Genomic DNA, 14490 nt, shown 5'->3' with positions numbered 1-14490 from the left:
ACATAGTAATTCCAATACAAATACACACATACACGCGCGCGCTACGGAGATTTACTAATGGATGATATCTATCGCGCGGCAAATGGGGATGCGTGTGCTTGTGTTCGAACGCATAGGCGTACATCGGTTCGATATCTATTGAATGGCTGTAAATGAGGCGGTTTTATCTGGGTTTTTTTTCTCTTCTTTTTCTCGGTACAAAACATGGCTACACAGTGAAAGTTACCAAATTAAACATTTAAATGTCTTCATCGACTGATGAATATGGACCGTGCGGCGATCACTCGTCTCACCATTTCTTTCATCACAGCACATAGCAGAAAAAAAAAGAAACTAACGGAGCAAACACGCGCCTCACAACGGACTCTGCCATTTCGTTCACATAATGATATGCTTCATTTTATCTTAATGGCATTTTGCTGCGAACCAAGATAGCAAAGCACCAACACACACACTGCAAATTCTATCGCCATCATTATTTTGACTTCGATGTGGGAAAATATTTCAAACATTCAACCATCTCAACTACATCAATCACCAGGCCAGCGCGGAAAAGTTGACGCTGGTGCCGCTTTTTTATTTTATTTTCGGAAACATAAATAATCATGGTTAATTAACGCCGTTTTTCACTTTTTGATATGGACAATTTTCATTTTACGTAAGGGGCCACAGAAGACAGAAACCAACTGTAATTGTGGCGATTTGACGAACACTGTTGAGAGATTAAATGACCATTCTAATTTGGATGAGTGTTGCTGTTTTTAAATGGGTTTCCCAGGTTGGTGATGGAATTTTTCTTTATCAAGTTATAACTCATATCACATCGACTGTCGTTGGATGTTGCTGAAAAAGGATGTGGAGTGAAATGAATGGGGCTTTTTATCACTCTTTGATCGTTCATAACTTTTGGTTCATCTATCAAATTGTCTACCAAATCATCTTGTAGTGGCCCACACAAGGCGAACGCCAAATCGTTAAATTTATATAAAATCTGTTTTTCTCTTCAAATTAAATCTTTATTCCCATTCCAAATTGGGATCAAAAACGAAATAGGAACCAAATTGAAGGCAATTTATCAAAAAAAATGCAAATGATGCGAAATAATTTCAATCGTTCATTGAATAACATTCAAGACGAATGGATAAAATGATGAAGAACGACAAGAAATAAAACCAAAATCGAAATAAATTCTGTAAAGCCAATCAAAAACAGACGAATAACATCAAAATTTAGATGCTCAAAACTCTTTAATTTCGATCGTTATTAAACATTAAAAGTCCATTTTTGGCCGATCATTTTCAATTGATCATTTCTCATTTAAATCAAGTCATCATTTCAAGTCCACCTAAAAATGTTTTTGTTCACTGCACAATCGTCGAAAACTCCGAATGCTTTGAAAGTATTGTTGTGAAAAAAAAATTGTTAATTGCAGTAGTGTTATGACAGCGACAGAAAATGTAAATTTATTTCAATTTCAATAATTTTTTTTTCGTCTCTTTCTCGCTGACAGCCAGTTGCTGCCGTTTGCATTGTGGCAAAAATGCGCTTATCCGTGTAAAATCGTAAAGTTGTACTTAATTCCAGCGACGTGTGTTCGCTTCATTGCAGTTGTATGTTCGTTGTTTGTTTTTCTTCCTCTCGCCTGTGCTCTTCAATTTAGTTGTTCATTAGAACCCATAAATAAATATGGAATGGCGCGATGACTTACCGTACAACGTTTGCAACAGAAGAATCAGTGTTTTAAATTAGAAAACGGGTTGGCATTAGTGAAGAAGCGGAAAAAAGAGCAGCGGTTGAGGTGTAAGAATTGGCATAGCGCGCAAAGTGCGGTGTATTGCTTAATAGCGAATCCATTTAATATCGGTTTTTAATTGCATTCTAAGTTGTGCAATGTGCATATTAACGATTTTGTTCCCATTGCAACGTCACACACACGCACATACACACAGCAATCGTTCCCATTCCTTCGTAGACCTGCTTGGTGGTTTCTTTTTCTATTTGCTGTTCCTTTGGTCTTTTGAATATGTTGTTATTCCATCCGAATTAAGGTGGTGAAGAAGAGAAATTCACTGCTCGCTGCAGAAATTGTGCCCGCAATAAGCAATTCTTTTTTATTGATTTGCAAAGTGCAGAAGACGCAAAACATTCCTTGTTTCTCTCTCTCTCTCTCTCTCTCTCTCTCTCTCTCTCTCTCTCTCTCTGGCTGTATTTGAATGCCACCAAGTGATTGAAATGTTAACAAAAGCATTCCCAAATGTATTTGGGTCAGATATTATGAAAGGCAACACACCGACGAGATCGCAGCTAAAACATTTTATTTTTCGGTCGATGCGAAATAAAAACAACAACAACGAAAATAATGTAATCGTGAAGAGCACTTTATTGTAATCTGATTTGTGCATAAAAGTTATTAATAGCTCGAACGAACTATTTGCACTACACGGGCGAACAACAAGCAGCGCACATTACCATACGAATAAAGGAGAGAAAAAAAAACAACGAAAAAACTTTATCAAAATATGCAAATCGAAACAACAGCCAGCACAGCACCGTACAACAAACAAAGCGCTTAGATTCATCAATTTGATAAATCCATCATTTTGAATGTGATACTTGTTGTACTCTCTTTCTATCTTTATCTCGCAAACACAATTCGTGGTGGCAATCGATCGTTGTTAATATGTGCACCAAAAGCGATTTTACCGATGGTGCTAGTTTTTTTTTTCTTCATTCGTTTTCTGTGTGTGAAGGCGGACCCCAAATCACTAAATGTTACCAAAACATTCATGCTCAAACCATAATTACAAACGATAATATTTCCTACTTCTTTCCTTTTCGAGAGAAACACTGCTGTCGCAGAGAGGGAGAGGGACGCTGAATTGAAATCGAGCTGAATTCTTGCGCTTACCTTTTTCAATCGATCGAATGACATCGAAAAAGGATTCGTGATGAACGTTTTTGGGCTTTCAAAGTGATTTGCATAAATTTTGGGCATTGTCGCGAGTGGCTCATGCCAAAAATAGCAACACTCCTCTCAAAGTACGCACATTCGTAACAGCGATCGCTAATCGACGACATTGCCTCAATTTGTCACTTTTTGAACTGTCGTCATCGTCGTCGCCGCCGCCGCCGTCGACTGCGACTTCATCAATACATATCATTACGATTTCAACAAATTACATCAAATTTTGCATTTGTCTCGATTTATTCATGGAACAGAGAGTATTTTGTTGTTGTTGTTGTGATGGCTAAATGTGTGTACATCATCAAAAAATGCAAATTCATTTCCAAATTGATGCCTTGGCTTTGGATTTTGTATTACGTCAATTCGGACGGAAAATTTCTAGCTGAAATTTGAATTTTGAACGTTTTTTTTTTCGTCATTCGTTTTCTTTGCCTCAATGAATACTGAATCTTCAACTTTGATACATCACTTGGGGTATAATTTGACTTGAAATCAAGGTTTCGAATCTAATCTTCAACTTTAAAATAATCCAAATTTTACTGAGTAATTATTTAGCAGATATTATATCTTCTTTTTAGTTTTTCCCTTCCTCTTCTTCTTCTTCCACCTCGTCAACCACTCCAAATCGACCATTTCTCTCCCAAAAAAAAAACAACAACAACAACAACAACTGATTCTTTTCAATTTGGGTTGATAATGTGTGCATACGGAAATTCAAGCATTTAAAATGTATGTAATTTGCTTTCTTCGAGTCTCCCGCTCTCGCTTCAATGTAAGAGAATGTTATTTGGCGTCAAAAGTAATTCGTTGCGCTTGAGTAAGAGTGTACAAGGAGTGCCTCAGTGCATGCATATCCAAGTGACACTCACTAAATAAACCGTATCCATCATTTGGTTTGTTCGTTTGTGTGTATGTTGGTTGCATTTCATTCGGTTGTTGTTGTTGTTTTTTTTTTCGAGCAAAAATTCATCGGCCAACGTGTCAAATGAAAGTTGATGTTAAGTTTTGATAATTTTACGCTATAAAATAAGAAGAAAGAAAAATTTGGTACGAAAGTTCATCCAATTCCTACTAGCAATTTTATTAGTGGAGTGTGTGTGTGTTTCTTTTCTGCTTTTAGCAATTAACATTTTGACGTTTCGCTCAGCTGAGTTTTGAATGCGTACTTTTCTCTCCCTCTCTTTCTCCTTTTTTTCTCTTTCTCGTTCCCAACTTCTTTTATAGCCAAACACATAAAACGTCATCAAACTGTGTAAGAAGGGATCGTCATTTCCTGCCCAACAATAACAACAACACCAACAATCATAATAATCCGTTGAAACTCTTTTAAACGTTGCATGACTAAACTTTATTTTTTATTTTTTATTCAAATTCTCGCTCGGTCCCGAGTATTCCACTGAAAGTGACCCTGGTAAGTGTTTGGACATTTTTGAAATGAGCCGCACTTTTTCTTGCTTCAGTGGAACGATTTGAATTCTCTGAAGGTGAAACGATCCGGTGAATGGTGAACATTCGGTTTGCAATGCAAACTTTGCATTCAGAGATTTTAGTTCGATTTCAAATTAATTGCAAATCTTTGAGCAAATCTCGAAAACATACAAACAAAATTATGAGCATAAAAATATTCCATTCGCTTGAATATTTGAATTGATGAATTTCGAAATATTTGTTCATAAATCATTGAATGCGATTTCCCCTGCACTAAATCATCATTTCCAATATTCTAAGTGTTTCTCGTCGAAAATTACGAAGTGTCGTTGCACGAAAAATTCTCTGAATCGCATCTCGAGAATTGTTCATTAAATCTTATTTAAAGCGATGAAGAAGAAAAATCTAACTAAAATGCATTTTCCAATCAAAAAAATGAGCCTCTCCGTAATAACGAGCATGCATCCAAAAATGCGATTGTCACACGAAAACTCAAGCGAAAAACCGTTGAATTCGGTTTGTTTCGTGTTTCGAAATGAGATGAATATTGATCATCAATTGGAATGGATTTCGATTTACGGTATCACAACAGATGATACACATGTAAATGCGCCACAGCCAATGGTCGTCGCCGTGATTGTGGGCGGTGATCTTTGTATATATATTTCCTCTCTCGAAATGTGAGCGGCTCTCGTTCCATCGCGCAGTTGTTGTGTATTACCTTATTCCAATAGAAACACACACACGGGCGAAGCAAGCGAGCTCAAAGGGAAACTAAAACGAACGAACGAGCGAAATAAAAACAAAATCATGCTTACAAAACACGGTGCGCTCCATACACGTTTATGTATGCGCGCGCGTTGTGATCGTATTCTCGCTCGTTTTAATACGCTCGCTATTCAACAGGTTTCGAGTGCTGCTGCTGCTATGTTGTTGGTGGTTTTTTTTCTTCTTCTTTAGTTTTGAGCTTCGCATTGACTTCGATTTAATGTATAAAGCAGCACATGTAATTTGATTTCTCGTTTTGCTTTTTTTTTGCTCTTGTGTGTTGTAGTCATCAAAAAGCCGAGCGTAAATAACGTAACGAAACAACACTCGGTGTGCATTTCGTCGAATGTGTGTGCGCGAAAACGCTCGCGTTTATTATTATTTGCCAACAGCGGCGTACAGATTTATGGAGTTTTACTACCAATACAACGGATGAACGATTTCGATGCAATGAACCGAGACTGAAGCACACACACACACACACAGACTGAGACGGGCAGACAGAGAGAGGAAATAAATGCTCAGCGTAATATCGGTTTGATTCTTTCGTAATTACGGTTGCAACTTGCATCATGTCAACGATACGGATAGAGAGATAGAGACAGTGAGATAAAGTAATGTTGTGCGGTTTTTTTTGCTCTCGCACGTTGCGATTAAATGGCTCACGATATTCATTTTAAAAGTCATCGACGCAATATTGACGATACTGTTTGCTAGCAATGTGTGTGCGAATACATTTTCTGGGCATTCGCCAATGACCAATGATGTTTTTCAAATGGAATTTTTCCAAAATGAGATCATTCGAGAGTTTGAACAATTTTTCTTTCGCTTCTAGCTGCCATTTGGATTTTTAGATTGCTTTAACTTTTTCTATTTCAATGAGTTCGAATTCGGTTTTTTTCGTTAAATTCGATTTTTTGCTTCAATTGAAGTTTTTTCATGTTTCAATTTACAACATTTCGTTGTTTCAACCAATGCTACCATAAAAAACCAGAGTTTTTTTTTCAATTTCATTTTGTCTAATAGACAATGTCTATCCATCCATTCCAATTTACAATTTTCTTCATTTCCGAAGAAAATCCGAAGAACTCTTAAAAAAAAATCGAACATTTCGATCATTTGATGGCGAACAAGAAGCAGTGGAAGTTTTGATATCGGTATAATTAAGTTGAAATTGACCAAAGAGAGAAAAGAAGAAAAAAACAGACGAAAAACAAAAACGTTAACGATGCTTTGTCCAATCACGCTGTGTCTTGTTTACGCACCGTAAACACGGTCAGTGTGAGCGTGTATGAGTGTATTTGTGTGTGCGTGTCCAGTATCATGTAATTTATCTGTTGCGTATGTGAAGAGATGAAAGATGATCACAAGCTATCGGTTAGCATCAGTGTTCAGCTGTAATCGTATGGAATGTGTAGCGAATCAAGATTTCGGTACGATTAAGAGAGGGGAGGCGGATGAGAGAGAGAGAGAGAGAGTCGCTCATTTGTGTGTATGTGCTGGACGATCATAAAGTGTTGCGTGTAAACGACAGAGATAACTGAATGTTCAGTATGTAATGAATAGGCCGCCACACTGACCATTTCCATCGCATCGTAATGCAAACGAATCTGTGTCGAAAGCGTACGAAAGAAAATGAACAACAAATCGAGTGCGTGATAGGTAACGAAGAAGAGGGAGAGCGAGAGATTTCAACACTCGAAAATAAATGCGCTCCGTTGGTCTCTCATCTTTTATGCATCATTTCCAATCATCGCTGTCCATTTAACGATCTTGCTCCTGTTCCATCTCTCTTCCTCTCATGTTCGATATGACACTTTTGATGTTGTTTTTCGTTGAAGAACATGAAGTGTAACATTGAAATGAGCTCGAAATTCCGCTTCATCCGGCTTTTCTATTCCATCGAACTATCAAATTGACAAACAAAATGACGCATGACTTCAACAATCACCGACTGAATGATGCATGCGTGCGTGTGTGTGTGTATATTGAACAGAAAAAAAACAAAATTAATTTAGACGTGGTTCAAGCGAGCAGAGAGCATTAATGAGGGGAGATGTGGTTATCGTTATTCTACGTTTCGTTATTTACGAAACATTTAAAAGGAAGTATATTACGAAACTAATTTACTAAAAAAAAAAGACAACGGCAACAGCGATGAAGTAGACGACGGTGATCAGAGTGGACGGCATTTGGTATTGGACAGCGTAAAATGATGATGATGAGAGACGGTGAACCAATGGGAAAAAAACATGATCAAATCAAGTCTTCTTTCTGCTCGCTTTGCCGTATCAAATGGAATTCATTTGGAGAAAACCACACGAAATAAATGCTAATGTGTAGCGCAGAGCTCACATTCGCTGGCTATTTAGATGTGGGATTTGGATTTTTATTTTGTGCCATTGCCTCATTTGAGAAAAAAAAAATTTCTCGGTTATTTCTTTTTTCGGTCTGGTTTCTCTTTTCTTTGGCGTTGCTTATTTATTTTACATCTTCTTTTTTTTCTTTATCGATGCTAAGGCTAATTTACACATTTGCAAGGGAAATGATTGGCTCTCTTCTCACTGGCTTTATTGGTATAATTTGCTTGGTTTGTTGTGTCTTCTACACATTTGGTTCGAATTCATTGCTCCAAACGAAGAAGATGTGTGGCATTGCGAACGAGGGAGAAAGATGTTGTAAATTATTGACCTCAATTTCACCGTTGTGTCCAAGCATTATTATGCAAATCAGCCAACCCATAAATGAGGTTCTATTCGCTAATAAAAAAAAACCATATCTGAATTTCAGAGCTAATCTTTTCTGATACGCTTCAATTGACTCAATTGATTCTCACAAAAAAAAAAAAAAAAAAAACAAACGAAAAATAATTTCGACACTGAACAGCTGCAATCATTCGTTGAGTTGGTGCTATTATTTAACTCATGCTCCTTGCAAACTAAACATCGTCCGATCCGCGGACGTCAGACGTTACTTTTTTCGGTTTGATTAGGAATATTTGAAGCGATTCTTAGAAAGCCTCTCACCATTTCGGAATTGGTGATCGCATAGATAACGCAAGCACGTTTCTTCGTAGCTGAAACAGCGGGGCTTCAGGTGGAAGAGACGAATACATTCGATGACTATGACACTGATATAAAACAGTGATAATGGGCGTTCAACTGATATCAGTCATCATCGCAGCAAACGGTGAACAGACAGCGGACAAACTTATGTACATCATATCAGTTCATGTGAATTGCTTATCGGGTGCTTGTGTATTGTCACTTGTGAAAGCGACACAATTTGACGTCTTTCCTGCGCTCTTTCTTTCTCTCCCGCTCTCTCGCTCTCTCTCTCCCACTCTCTCGCTCTCGCTTGCTCTCGATTGCATTGCATCGCGTTTTAAATTTTGGGTATTTGACGCAACAAACAATGTTACATAATAAACGATAAGAAATTTCTACTGAGCAATTTAGACAAGAGCCAGAAAAAATGATCGAGTCTTTGCAAACAAAGATTTTGAGTCATAATTTTCCGACTATATATCTTTGTATCCAGTGACGCGATACGCGGAACAAGAGTACATTGATCTAAAGATTCAGCTCAAAATTCCCTGGAAATTGTTCGGCTCAAGATAGACATTCTGGCGAGAAATGCACTTGCACCATCAGAATCGATGGTTTCAATTCTGATCCACATTGGTGGATTAAACTCGCTGAGGATTCAAACGGGTTGATAAAATGTGTTGGTTCAACGAAGGTCTCCATTTCAGTATTAGTTCCCAATGTTTCAGTGAAAAATTCATTCCATACAAATACCATGGAGATGGCTTCTGGCCCATGTGTCGATCTCTCGCTTCTATTTTTTATTCATAAAATTCAAGTGTACGGAACAAACTCATTCATAAATTCCATTCAAATTGCAAACAAACAAACAAAACATACGAACCAAGAGCGAGAAAGAGAGCAAGAGAAAATACTGAGTTTTTTTTTCTTGATTTACGTCTCTAACTGATAGCACACTTACTCTATTTATAGCTGTCGTTGTCGTTGTCGTTTTCTCTTGACAAGTAAACAATTGAATGAAATTCGGTTCGCAACGATACCGAGCCAATGACTAACAACGTATGTATTGTTTGTTTATATTTTTGCGTAATCAATTTGAATATCACAGATGACAATGTGCATTTGTATGTCATCGCCGTTGTCGGCGAATGTGTAGATTTTTTTTTTTTGGGCACACAATGTATGGCTTTCGAATGATTTCAATCAATTTACAAAAAAAAAAAAAATGATAACATAAAAGAACCGAAGAAAGAACCAAAACAATGATGCCAATCGGAAATACTTACCTAGCATTTTACTCAAGTCAGCATTGTGCAAGTCGGGATTTTCATCGGCCAATTTCTTTCGCTCAACTTTGGCCCACACCATAAACGCATTCATCGGACGTCGTATACGCGCTTCTTTTGCACTTTTCAACGCATTTGCCGCACTCATTTTTCCACTGGACGTACCGCCACCACTACTACTCGTATTATTTGGATACGCTTGTCGTTGCAACATTCCTAAGCAAAAGAGGCAAAGAAAACAAATCAAATTTGAAATCATTTTCATTCTTGTTTGGGGTTATTTTATGCAGAAAAGTCATTCGTATAATATTTATTATGAAAAAAGCCAATAGTTTTGCAAACAAATGGGTCATCACGAACATTGGATTTTCAATACAAGACTGATCATTTTATCCTTATCTTTGGTTGTATAGGTGAATCTTGATGAAGTTATACGCAAAAATTACACTTCGAAACCATTTTTTCAAAGTTTTCAAGCCGTGATTATTGCGTTGTTCCGTTTTTTCGTACATTTTCTTCAAAGTTCTACATTAAACTACGCATCAAAAAATGTTTAAAGAATATTCTCAGCCCTTCAAATATGGTGTAATTCCGAATAATCACAATGATTGCATCTAACTTTCCGAAAATTATCGAAATTCTAAGAATTATTTTCGTTATTTCATTGGGTGGGTCGTTTCAAGTCGAAATACATTTATTAGAAATTTTCAGTGGCTCTTTTTGTTGAATTCAGTGTTCAATCAACAGAAATGACGATCAAAAACGAAAAAGTCACCTTTTTTTTCGCACCTTGTTCGAAAATCAGAATCTTTTAATCTTGTTTTATAGCGAAAAAAGGCAAACTGAATTCAAAATAAATCAAATGCAACATTCTAATTGATATTTTGACCTTCAGACCCGTCCATAATAACAAATCGCCGTTGATTGTGATTAATATTAACGAAAAAAAAACAAAGTTTATTTACTATCATTATCGTGATAATTACGTCATTTGCAATAAGTACATACCATAATTACTACAAAATTCGCTAGAGAATGCTGAGTTCATTGGGTATCCCCAGGAAACGGAGTCGTCAACTTGGTTCGAGGTAGCATTTGGCCCGAGCGGTGGGAGTATTGTGGATGGTAAAACGTCTGAATACGGTGAATATTGCATTAATGGGGAATTATTTGATAGCATTGGTGAATTGGATGACATTAATGGGGATGAGGAGTGCATGGAGCTTTGTGAAGCCCCAGCAACCATTGGACTATGTGGCGGATTCATAAGCATTGGATACATTTGATGATGTGGCGAACTGTAAACGAGAAGAAAAAAGAGAGTTAATTTAACATTATTTACATTTTTTTTAATCATTGTATCGAGTAGAGATTAAATAAAGTAATCGAAGCTTGATTGAAAAGAAAAAAAATAAAAACAAGATAAATTTCCATCAGATGATTATTATCACTTGAAGAAAAAAAACAACAACGAAATAATGTCTAGAAGATTTTCAACGTCTAGAAACATATAATCATATTGATTGTTAATAACATCGAAGTTTGCTTTTTTCTACAACAATCAGTTATTTCAATACGCGTATACGCTTTGTATTGTCATAATTTGTCTAATAACCTCTTCTACTTAACATAATAACTTCTCTTCATTGGAATTCATTTCGAAAGAAAAATGCATATTTAACGGGTAAATTAGAATTTAAGAGAAACAACAAACACAAACACACACAATCCATTAAAACGAATTCATGTTACGACCCACAAAAGTCAGACTGGCAACAGAGAATAAGGAGAGCAATGGCAGCGCGAAATGCGCACAAAATGAGTTGATAAAATGCTCAAGCATGAGATTCATACACAGTAGTTGATATAAGTAATAAAAATGAGTGCTAACTGCAAAAGAATGAGAGGAAGAGAGAGAGAGAGAGAGAGAGAGAGAGAGAGAGAGAGAGAGAAAAGGCAGAATTGAGCGGTATAAACACAACAAATCTGATGACGGGAAAAACACAGCGATGAGAAAATAAACATTGTACTTGCTCGGAACGCAATCTTTACTTCTTTTTCTTCTTTTTCTGGGGATCCGTGCGCTACTTGTTCCGAACTACGCAGAAAAATGTATGCGTGCGCGCGCGCTTCGAAGTGAGACGTGCAAGAGAATGTGCGTAAAGAGGTGAGAAAACGACGATAAACTGAAAAATAAACATGAATAAACGGAACGTCTGACGAATGTCGACTTTATCACATACGGCGAGAGAGAGAGAGAGAAAGAGAGAGAGAGAGAGAAAATATCAAATTGAGCTTATCATGCTGAAATTCTATTCATTTATCTGATATGAACCAAATTTTCACAGGCTAACCACTTCGGAGGTTTTCAGTCATAAAATTGAGCATTTTTTTCTTCCATACGTTCGATATTGCTGTCGTTGTTGTTGTGGTTTTACGTTAAAGACGATAAAAACCCGTTCATCAGATTATTACGTACAAGAGCAATGAAACGCAACTTCTTTTTTTTTTGGAAGAACAACATATAAATATTTCATCTTCATCTTGTCAGGTCACGCTTTTTCGATTGACGAAATAATTCTGGTTTTTTTTCGCTTCAGCTCGCGGTTCGTTTCGTTCGCATGTCGTCTCTGTCACATATGATGACACACACGTGTGCTTACGATCATCATGACTTTCTTCGGTTTGTCGGTTAGTTTTTTTTCCTCTCTGCCTCACACTTTGCCTCATTCGGTTGAGATGTGCTCTTATTTTTTTCTCAGGTCTGATAAGAACCCTGACTACGGTTTCATTATTTGTTGTGTACTTCAGTTTTAGATTCAATTTTTCTGTCTTCTCCATTTGACTTTGGAAAAAGAGCTGGTACTGTTATAAGCTGTTAAAATGACCAGTTTCAAACGAAACGCTTTATTGTCACGTTCACATTGCTAACGACTCGTTTTTTTTTTGGCATTGAGAGGTAAAGCACACTTTCAAACTTTCATCTAATCACTTGCAATGAAACGTTTCCTGGGAATCATTTCGAGATCAGCTTCTGGTTTTTAATTTCGGAAAAAAAAAATCATGTGGCGACACGTTACATCCCTACGCGTTCGGCATCTTTGAGGCTGTTTAATTTGACGGTTAGGCTATTGCAATCGACGCAATAAATGAATATAAACCGTTGGTTCGGGCGAATCATGTTGAAATGGCAGAACAATTTACGAACTGAAGGTGACCAAAATATTCAAATCCACCAGCAAACATGTTCGTTCAACAAACTCGCTCATTTTGCTAAAGAAAAATTGGGATTTTCTCTTTAAAATTATTTTGGAAGACAAAAATTGGTTTGAATTTCACAAGATGTTCGGAATTTCAAACTTTTAAATATTGAGTTGAAATGAATTTTCGGCGAAAAACGAATAAAAATTTGAGCTTTTTTTTTGCTTGGTTTAATATATTTATTGATCTTCTTCTTCGAGTATTTAAGGCCAGGATTGACTATCAAGTTTCGGCCTAATACAAAGATTAACGAACGTTCAAGGAGTTGCATTTGTCGATCGTTCTGCAATCCAAAATTGGTTCACGAAATCGAGCAGTGCAACGAGCTCTCAAAATTGGAAATAGTTGCTCTTTATTTCATTCCCAAAAATCGTTCTCATGCAAATGATGTTGAGATGTCAGTGCGCCAGTGCAAAGTAGAAAGGTTAAAGGCATGCATGTCGGCAGTGAGAAGAAAATATGGTTTTTTTTCCGCCATATTTTCATTTCAGAATTGAGAAAAAAATGTAAATATTTTATTCGAAATCCGTGGTTTTTCTTTCTCTATATTAATAGCGGCTGAAGTGCAATGTATGCGGGTATATCATTTGGGTACATACAGAAGCGTGTACAGCTAATGCCGTGGATAAGATAAGAACAATTTCGTGGCCATTACATGTGATTTATAAAATTTCGCAGAAGCAAAACCGCACAATCAAATAAAATACAGGATAAAAAAACACACACCGAACGAACGAAAGCAAAAAAAATAAATAAATAAAACAAAATAAAGTGAGGCAAACGAAAAAAAAGCAACAGCAACCAGCCAACAGAGAAGTCACCGAAGAATTGGAGGCATAAAAGAACGTTGACGATTAGCACAGCGACATTACAACCGAAAAAAAAATACCCACCAACAACAGCAACAAAAACGATCGGCATGTACCCACAACAAACGAGTCTGCAAATCTGTAGATAAAATAGATTCGACGCAATACGGACACATATTCATTCGCGGCATAAAATTCTTTGCTCCTCGTCTGCTTAACACACACACACACACACTCACTCGGCATTGTCGCTCGCGCTGTGAACTCACAGGGTTTTTGTTTACCGTAATAAATATTGTGGTAGTCATTTGAATATTATGTAGTTTGACAGCTGAATAATTTTTTTTCTTCCTTTCGTCGTTCGAATTGCGTTTGTCTCGCTGGCTACTTTTTTTCGTTGCTTTTCTCATTCAGATTGGGTTGATGGTTGTCTCTGGGCTGTAATTTTTTTTTTCGTTCGTTCGTTCGATCGTTTTACGATCTGTGCAAAACGGGGCAGAGCCGGGATTTGGTGTGTATGTGTATATTTTCATTTCGGTAAGCTTGTTGCTTTCTGATACCGATATTGTCGTTGTTTCACTCAAATCGATTTCCATATGAAAAGAACGCCGATTCGCAATTTCGAATTGTGCGACGTTGTCAACGACACACTGAGTATTTAAAGGAAAAGAACACATTAAAAACAAATGTTATTGGCAATTGATGACAAGAGAAAGCAAACTACACACAACTCGCGCGCTGCCAACTACGAAAAAGAGACAGAATGCGACAAAAAAGTAGCAACAGCAGCCACAGCAACAGTAGTGGAAAAATAGTCACCGATCGGAAACGAGTTGGCTGGCGAGCCCAGTGATTGCGAGTTTTGTGTGAGGCATAGCCGAGAGAGAGAGAGAGAGAGAGAGAGAGAGAGAGAGAGAGAGAGAGAG

The 14490-nt window shown here is 37.1% G+C and overlaps 1 protein-coding gene across 8 annotated transcripts in view; it reads right to left on the bottom strand.

The window, feature by feature from the left end:
* The window catches only part of LOC129574891 (putative transcription factor SOX-15), a 59590-nt gene that overhangs the window by 19878 nt on the left and 25222 nt on the right, over window positions 1–14490 (bottom strand). For 4 of the 8 annotated variants that reach the window (XM_055457512.1, XM_055457511.1, XM_055457506.1 and 1 more), the window contains 2 exons: window positions 10503–10792; window positions 9495–9710 (listed from right to left, as the gene is read on the bottom strand). In XM_055457512.1, coding sequence (XP_055313487.1) covers window positions 9495–9710; window positions 10503–10792 — 506 coding nt within the window. The other 4 variants (XM_055457510.1, XM_055457505.1, XM_055457509.1 and 1 more) reach the window with 3 other exon arrangements.

The sequence above is a fragment of the Sitodiplosis mosellana genome, unplaced genomic scaffold, assembly GCF_009176505.1.
Source record: "Sitodiplosis mosellana isolate CC-2019 unplaced genomic scaffold, AAFC_SMos_1.0 Smas_scaffold_6165, whole genome shotgun sequence".
NCBI classification, from domain to species: domain Eukaryota; kingdom Metazoa; phylum Arthropoda; class Insecta; order Diptera; family Cecidomyiidae; genus Sitodiplosis; species Sitodiplosis mosellana.
Note: the sequence above shows the minus strand (reverse complement) of the source record. Positions and strands in the feature narration are given on the sequence as shown.